Source organism: Atractosteus spatula, chromosome 21 (genome assembly GCF_055471065.1).
Source record: "Atractosteus spatula isolate fAtrSpa1 chromosome 21, fAtrSpa1.hap1, whole genome shotgun sequence".
Lineage (NCBI taxonomy): Eukaryota > Metazoa > Chordata > Actinopteri > Semionotiformes > Lepisosteidae > Atractosteus > Atractosteus spatula.
In genome coordinates, this window is record NC_142726.1 from 13598786 (window position 1) to 13607412 (window position 8627).

Genomic DNA, 8627 nt, shown 5'->3' on the forward strand with positions numbered 1-8627 from the left:
CTGAAGGGGGCTTTCATAACTATTGCTTGTGCCTAAATGTCTTATAATCTCTGTCTTTAGTCAGAACACAGTCTAAATTCATGAATGTTTTTGTTCCCCTTTTTTCTTGCTTTTTCTATGGGCAAGATTAATTTCCAAGAACTTAATTTCCCCCAAGATCTTCTACACTATTTACAGCCTCTTTCTCTGGCTTGGACTGCTTTCACGTCTCTTGTTTATTGACTAGGAATAACTGAGCTATAAGTTGTCCTTTAAAATTAAAATGTTTTTTTGTAGAGTCTTTTTTCTCCTCTGTAATACCATATGATTGCTGTTCCTGAACTTGTGGTTTGCTTGCAGCATCGAGTAACATTTAAAAAAGTGCAGTTACAAGGTCTCAAGGGGAAGGTATGTGGGATTTTCTCGATTCCCAGCTTTGCATGGATACCTCATTGCATGGTGCCTGTAGTCCTAGAAGCATTAACATGGCTTCAACCAGGGGATGCTTACTTTTAATACTTTTGTTTTGGTTCATGCAGCACATGGCTCCATTGCAGTGTTAAGGCTGTGCAGAGCTCTCAGAATCTAGTACGCGGATGAATTGTTCCAAGAGACTTAATCTTTTTTTCATTCGTTTGTAGGGAAAATGAAACTCACCGCCTAACTCTGGGCACCCCTGTGGAAACCCAGACCCCTCAGTCACCTGTCCAGCCGGAGTGACAGTCGGATGGTTCCAGTGAGATCAAAGATACTGGACTACTGGGGGTCCTCCAGGCTCCTGGATTTAGAGTTGGTGATCTGTGATTTATTGAAACTGAAAATCCTAGAGAGAAACTCACCCTTTTGAATAAGCATCGGGAAACCTGCGTTCTTCTGCATTTTGAACTCTTTTGAGCGTGTGCTGCGCATTTTATTTTGTTTTGGAGAACCACAGAGGATACCACTTGCCCAAAAATGCTGCTATTCCTCATTCTTCCTGTGATAAACTGAAAGGAAGGCGATTTCTCCAAGGAACCTCTCCATTCTCTGAAAACGTTGAACACCCTCTTAAACAGCATGAAGACAGGGGACCAAAATGCTTAAGTCTTCCAATCCCGGAATCACTACAGTCCAGCTTTGTTGGAATCAGAGCTAGCCTTTCCCATCTTAGTTTACCCCATTAGGAAACCTTGTTTTCTACTTTTTATAAGAATCAAGACCGGCAGATGGAGGTACTACACTCACAGTATTTCTAAGCAAAATGCACTTTATTCAGTCTGGTAAGATGACGTACCTGCATATTGTTCTTTTTATACTTTTTGTTTAAAATTGTTCTTGCTTTTCTGTTTTTTTATTGAGCTCTAATTCATCAATCCAAGTTTGTACACTGAATAAAGCACCTTGAGGTTGTTAGAACAGCTGGATTTTTAATCATTTTATATTTAAATGTGCTGGAAGAAGATTGTATATCATATGCATATTGCTCTGTACAATTATTACAGTCTTTACATTTCCAGAGAATCGTTTATTAGGATATTAATAGGAACACCTTGTGGGAGTAATGGGTTGTGGCACTTAGAAAATACGGGAGCATGTCTTTCCTTTACTGCCCTTAAGTGCTTTTCTTCTCAAAAGCAGTTAAACTCAGGATGTAGAAATAGAAATATTTAAAGAAATTGCAAATAAGAATTTCAAAATTTAGAAATTAATAGCAAATTTGATTCAAATTACAAAAAGGAAAATGAACCTGTGTATTTCCACTTAAGCCTGAAAAAAAATCTATATATAAATTGAACTATTTCAAAGTATCAAAATCCTCAATTTGCCTGGAATGTAAACAAGTGCAATATGCAAATACTTCTTAGTGTATAAATAGTACAGCTGTAGGTTGCTTTTTTGTGCATAATGACGTTTTTAATCAAAATTAAAAAGCCATATTTTTGAAAACCATCCCTTTTCCTCCTTTTTTTCAGACTTGTTTTCTGTGTGCAAGTTTAGCAAACAAAATCACTTCTGTAGCAACGTGGCCTGAGCTAGCAAAGAATCAGTTTAAATGTAAATGGGCAGTTTTTAATTAAAGCTTAAAAGCAAAATCCACTAATTTCATGTTTACTGAACATAGGCATGCCTGCACTAGCTCATCAATTAATTCAGTGTGTTCATGTGCAGTAGGTATATTAAGTGATGTTAATTTGTCATGACCTCTTTAATTACAGTGTTTAATGGGACTCAAAGAACAAATGTAAACTTGTTCATTTTGTGTTATGTATATGAAGTTTTGTTCTGTTTTCATTTGAGTTTCATATTAAAACTTGTAAAATGCTTTTGTACATTTTTTTTAAATAACCTGGGACTGAAATTATTTTTTCCAATCGACAGATTTTTTTGATTTTTCTAAAAGCTGTTCAATAAACTTCGAATTAATCTTTGTTTGCTGTAGATGTGTTTTTTACAGAGTCCTTTAAGACTGGCAAGTCATGAATGACAGAGAAGGAAATAAAATCCAAAATGTATAAAATGTCAGTTTAATAAAGTTTCCTTTCATACATTTAATGTTATTAGGTGTCTGTGCCAATTGGAAAAACTGAACATTTTAGTATTGAAAATGGAAATTAGCCATATAAAATCAAAATAAAGATCCTTACACTAAAATGGCATTGTTCAAGTTCTAAGCAAGTTACCAACTATTACATTCAATGTGTACATCAGGTACTTGCACAGACATTTAAATAGGTAAATTTAAGCTTTTTCATGGTGTCTTCTACATGAAAGAATGCATTTCACACTGTAGCCATTTATATATATATTGTAGCGCTCTCGGGTTCAGGTGGGTATGCGCCCCCGAGAGCGCTACAATATACAGTATAGCGCAGCTGTATGTGTAAATCCCATGCCATTTACTTGTATGTAAACCAATTCCGTCACGTACACCCCGAAACGGCACAAAGGATGAAGCCCACCGCACTCGTTAGTGCTGCGTTTGTGTCGGTTTGCGCTGTTGAAAGTAACTTTCAAGCTGTTTTCAGTCCCGAGCTATAGCGCCTTCTTTGTCGGGTAATTACTGTACGTGACCATGCAGGCGGCTTTGACCGCTAGTAACCCGTTTGGAAAGTTCAAGCACTCTGACACTGGATGCGAGGGTAAGGATGTCTGTGTTTTTGTTCCTATGTTTGCCGGGGGGGTGCTGATGATTTTGCCTTTAATACCAGTATTGTCTGTGCGTTTGTATGAACAGGAAAATTAAAGTTTGTCTCCAGCATCATACCGTAATCTCAAGAGTTGCGGGTTTAGCCTTAAAAAGCGAACATGAGCAAACAATTGCATGTTCTGGAAAAAGGCTTTAACTGGCACGTCTTAATACATCGCAGCTGTGTCAATATTTTTAAAATCTGAATAAGTAATCAGTTTCACACTGTGTCCGTTTAAAATATGCAAATTGGGGGACGTTTAACGATTCGACTCGTCTTTTTAAAACCATATATTTAAAAATGCTAGCATAAGCAACTTCCAACATTACAACTATTTTATGCAAAGCAAATTCGGAACCGCGAAAAAGGACCGGTGAAATTGTTTTTTAAGTGGCACTATGTACAGTTCTAAATTGACCTTGGTCATTCATAATACATCTGCAAAACAAAACTCTTACTGTCTCACACACGCAGACCTCGGAAATATTGAAACTATTTTTATTTTCACATTAAATCATTGAACATATATCTAAGTTTAAAAAACATCATTATCCATGTCTTTGTATTGAAGTATCGATGAAGTCACCTCATTGAACATTTACGATTTGTTTTCAGTTCAATTTAATTCAAAATACTTTATTTATCCCAGGGATTCAGATCATGAACAATAAAAGGTTAGCACGATATTGAATTTTGACGACTTTTTAAATTCATCAAAATTAATTTGCATCTCTCTCTCTTAGAGAGTTAATATAATATATGTTAATATGAAGCTCCTAAATACCTGTCGCACACTGCTTTCACTAGTACATTACCAGCCATCTGATATTCATAGCCAACATTTTTCCCACCAGCACTCTTTGTACTTGACTACAGTAGCTTTATTTTATAGTATATTAAACAATGGCTTCTCTAATAGTAATAATAAGGAGCGATGTGATGTTCCACTGATTATCTAAGCATAGACGTCTTCCCATTGTATTTACATGTATTGCTTTTGATTTTTAAATCTTTAATCTGAAGGAACCTTGTCAAACGCCCATGGAAATATATGACATCGTGACACCTACTGGTATAAAGTAACCAAAGGGATACTCAGCCAAGACACCGGGTATAAAACATTTAGATGCGTTTAATCGTTCATGTAGTTTTTATAAAGTTGTCTTTAGAATAATGTCGAAAATTTTGTTTAAAAAAACAAAAACACCAACATTTTAAACTCTCGGACTTCATGTCTGACACATGATTTACAGGCTCCCCCCAACTCTACTGCAAATGTTTATACTTTATTTTTCACTGTCATTCGAAAGGATAAATAAGTCATGTCCAGTGTCAAAAAGGCTAGAAAAGCGCTTTACAAAGGCGTCTTGGTAGCTTTATTGCTCGAAAAGCGAGCAAACAGGGGGAACCGCCTCGCCTCGGGACTGACTTGGCTTTAGACTGAATAAGAGATGCTCATGCCCGTGTTTTGCGTGGCCGGCCTGGTGGCTCCGCGGGCTGAACCATCGGACACTTCTAAAGTTTAAAAAAGCAGATCGACTCCCGCTGAGTGTCGTGAGTTGCAGACGAGCCCCGAGCCTCCCCGTCAGTCTGAGATTCAAGCCCCGGGTTCGGCTCTCGCTCTGGCGGGGTGAGTTTGTGGAGGTGGCTGTTCTCTACCACGCCGGCCGTTTTGGGGGGCTCCATTTTCGGGGCCCTCCAAAACAGGGGAAAATGGGGGGTTTAAGTCCTTTGTAAATAAATAGTTCTGAATTCTAAAAAGCAGCCCCTTATACCACTGAGACACCTGCAGGACAGGTGGGGCACTAGCAGTGCAAGAGAGGTGCAGTCCTAACTAGGATCGACAGGGGTCTCTCAGCAGCACATTTCTCTTGATTCAATCAACCGGCCGCAAGCTAAACCATACCGGCAAACAGCTTCACAGGGGAATGCCACTGTATTAGGGTGTCTGAAAATCCTTAGCGGTTGTATACTTTATGATTCGGTGAGTTAACGTTTCTATTTATCTTCAGTAACATCCGTGTTGAACCCTTGTAGCGGAATCCACAGCTGTCATTCAGGAGCCGAGCCCGCCTCCAGAGTGACCTTCCTCAGCGGACACGCCCCGTCCACCTGTTCCACAGGTGCGCCCGGCAAGATGGCGGCGGGGAGAGGTTCTGCGGCGTTAGGTGCGTGTGCGTTTTATTTCTAATTTTCTTGTTTTAAGTGCAAAAAAAATCAATTCTCACTTTCAGGAAAGCTAGACAAAAACGTGTTGTTGTTTCTGCTTTTGTTTCGGTTTAATTTGTGTTTTAGGACGTGTTCTGTCCGTTTGAGCGTGCTCATGAAAACTTAATTAGTATGTTTTTTAAGATATGGTACCTCTAGGTCTGTTTCCTTTATTGATAAAACGCTGTAGTTTACCTTCAAACATTTGCTTTATAAAGTCAGCAGCTGTGTAATACCCTTTTCGGATTCGGGCTATAATAACGCTTTCCGCTCCAAAATGATAAAATATTGTAAAATATATTACAAACTAATTCGTTTGTTGTTTTTTACTTCTCCAGGTGACAAAAAGATTTCAAGAACGGGCCTCCAGTTCTGAAAAAGAGTTTTTTCCAAGGTAAGTTGTTCCTACCTTCCGTTGTACTATTTATATGTGTGTAACTCGACAGGGAAACGTGTATGTTCCAACATTTTAAAACCAGAACAGGTTTATACTATATAACTTATTTTCGTTTCGTTGTGCTTTTGTTGAACAGAAATAGAAACTCTAAGGCGCTGGTTCTTTTATTCACATTGTGACTCCAAAATGATAAAATATTGTAAAATATATTATTAACTAATTCGTTTGTTGTTTTTTACTTCTCCAGGTGACAAAAAGATTCAAGAACGGGCCTCCAGTTCTGAAAAAGTTTTTTCCAAGGTAAGTTATATTCCTACCTTCCGTTCTACTGTTTATATGTGTGTAACTCGTCAGGGAAACGTGTATTTTCCAACATTTTAACACCAGAACGATTTATACTAACTATATATATATTTATACATACTATATATTTCGTTTCGTTGTGCTTTTGTTGAACAGAAACTCGAAGGCGCTGGTTCTTTTTTATGGTTTTTTTATTCTGTTGAATCCATTGGGTAAAGAGATAACACGAACACATTTTAACGATGGTTTTCAATGCGGGGAGTTAAATGTAATATGATACAGGCTGTAAGTAGTACTTGATCTTAAATTTACAAGTGGCATTGAATTTCTACGTGGCTGAACCTATTTTCGAAATTCTGGGGTAGTGGGATTGGGATTATTGCGTGATTTCTCCTGAAGTTACCTGTTGGTTTATTGAATTTGAGCGTGTTTCTATATTCTTTATTCAGGCAGCTTATTTAAAAACGTTAATAGACTTTAGAACGTCAAGTGAATCGATTCAGCAAATCCGATATCTTGTTAATTTGATCCTTTTTCTTTTGCCTTCAGTTCTGCGGCTCCTGATCCTCAGCGCTCCGGCGATCTCCTTTCCAGCTCCTCTCCAGCAACTCGTTGTGCTTTGGCAAGTTATTCTTGACAGTGTGCTTTTCCTTCAAGTTCATTTTTGAAACCATCGGCTTGATCTGTAATGTTTTCGACTCAGTGATGTATCTTGACCTTAATGTAGTGAAGTTCTTGACCAGCTTGTTTCCTGTTGACTGCTGCTACTGTATGTGCTGTGCATTCTGCAATAAAAGCTCTTGATTTTATTTCCTGCATTGTCTTGAATTTTTTCAAATGCTGCGAAGGGTTGTTTTGCACTTTGCGCCACGAGCCGCAAGGGGGCACCCTATCGCATTTTGCCTTGAAAACTGCGGGGGCTACCCCCTTTTTAAGTGTCTCCAAATTTTCCCGCCTTTTTAGATAGTCTCTGGGGGGTTTAGGGTCCCTAGCAGTGAGCGCAGGTACAGCCCCGGGGGGAGGAGAACTGAGGATAGCTCTAGCCAAGCCCCCTCACTCCCAGCGGGAGAGGAAGGCGGGCTGGTGATGGCCTGGGTCCCGAGAGAGACGAGTCACCCGGGGCGGACTCAGCCTATCAGTCACGGCTTGTAACTAAGTCCACTCCAGGTGACCTTCCTCTCCTGCTGGGAGTGAGGGGGCTTGGCTAGAGCTGTGGTCAATCAGCCAGCCCCCGCCCACCCTCTCTCCTATAGGGGGTGGGCGAGGCTTGGTTTGATTGATGGGAGGAGACCACGCCCTGAAAGAGACCCGATATATACTAAGTTTTTTGGCGGGAAAATCTGGACCCACTTAAAAAGGGGGTAGCATCTGCAGTTTTCAAGTCAAAATGCGATAGGGCGTCCCCTTGCGGTCGGGACTCCAAGGACAAAACAGCCCATCGCATGGTTTTTAAGAAACTGCAAAATCTCTCCGCCAAAAAACTCACCAAGATCAAGGTTTTTCAGGACCAAGGGAATACAGAACTCTGCACAAAAAACGAAAGAGCAAAATCAAACTTCAAGTAACAATTTATTGAGCGAAAATTGCATACAAAACAAAGCATTCCAGTAATGACATGGACAGGCTTTGAAGTGAAAATTAACATGCATTTAAATTACAAAGTGTCAAAGCACGGCTACATTAACGCTAAATGCTTTTACAAGTCAACAGAGTACGAAAAGATTTGCATGCAACTACATGGAAAAACACAGAAACATTACTGGTTCTCCAAGGCATCTGTCGAGGCAGCGACCAGAATGAAGACTGGAACTTCGTTGGATTTCCCGCAAAACAACAGAAATCTGTATTAGCTGTGCTTTCTGTTACAAACAGTATCTCGAAATTATCCCAGCTAGTTAGTTCGAGCTTCTGTGTTGAGTGACACGTTCAGAAGATGAAAGAGTTGAATACCGAAGGCACAACACAATCAATACAGCCACAGCGTATCGATTAGATAGAAACTACCACAATGATGCGTCTTTTTACGATTTTTTGGCTTCGCATATTCGTTTTTTTAAACAACTTAGTTAACACATTAATCATTTATCCAAATCTTTATAGGCTCCCTTGTTTTAACATTTAACAAAATGGTTTCTTGTGAATCTGTATTATGCGCATCAAAAAAGTTAAGAAGTTTCAGCAGAAAATGATTTCTATAAGCCGCAGGGTTACAGTGCTGTCGGGTCAAAAGTACTTCTGCCGTGAAGAAATCTAGTATCTCCTAGTTTGAGTCCACTTTTGTCAAGGTGCATCACGTTTTCCAACAACAATTTTCGGGAGGTGCAGTATATACTGTACTTCAGTTTGATACGTGTGGTGTGAACGAATAAAAAGGTTTATACTTACACAGATAATTCCCGCAGCTGAGCCGAGCACGTCCTGCCCGAAGACACCAAGCTGGAAACACAAGAACAGACGCATTTAGAGGAGCATTCAAAGACAATTTAAACAAGGTTTTTTCGTTTTCACCAGGGCAAGATAGTGCAGAATTGAATTAAATAAGTGTAAAGAAATGAATAAAACGTTTATACTTA

At 39.2% G+C, this 8627-nt stretch overlaps 1 protein-coding gene and 1 long non-coding RNA gene across 6 annotated transcripts in view; both read left to right on the top strand.

Annotated features, from left to right (window-relative positions):
* The window catches only part of kifc3 (kinesin family member C3), a 36263-nt gene extending 33876 nt beyond the window's left edge, over positions 1-2387 (top strand). For 3 of the 5 annotated variants that reach the window (XM_088939262.1, XM_088939259.1, XM_088939264.1), the window contains one exon: positions 621-2387. In XM_088939262.1, the coding sequence (XP_088795388.1) occupies positions 621-643 (23 nt within the window). In that variant the 3' untranslated portion in view covers positions 644-2387. Of the gene's footprint in view, positions 1-339 lie in introns of all 5 variants that reach the window. The other 2 variants (XM_088939261.1, XM_088939260.1) reach the window with 2 other exon arrangements.
* Positions 2388-5271: 2884 nt separating this feature from the next.
* On the top strand, positions 5272-6861 carry LOC148817234 (uncharacterized). The gene is made up of 4 exons (XR_016094619.1): positions 5272-5314; positions 5693-5748; positions 5999-6051; positions 6604-6861. It is a non-coding gene; the product is annotated as an uncharacterized LOC148817234 (long non-coding RNA).
* Positions 6862-8627: the final 1766 nt, after the last annotated feature.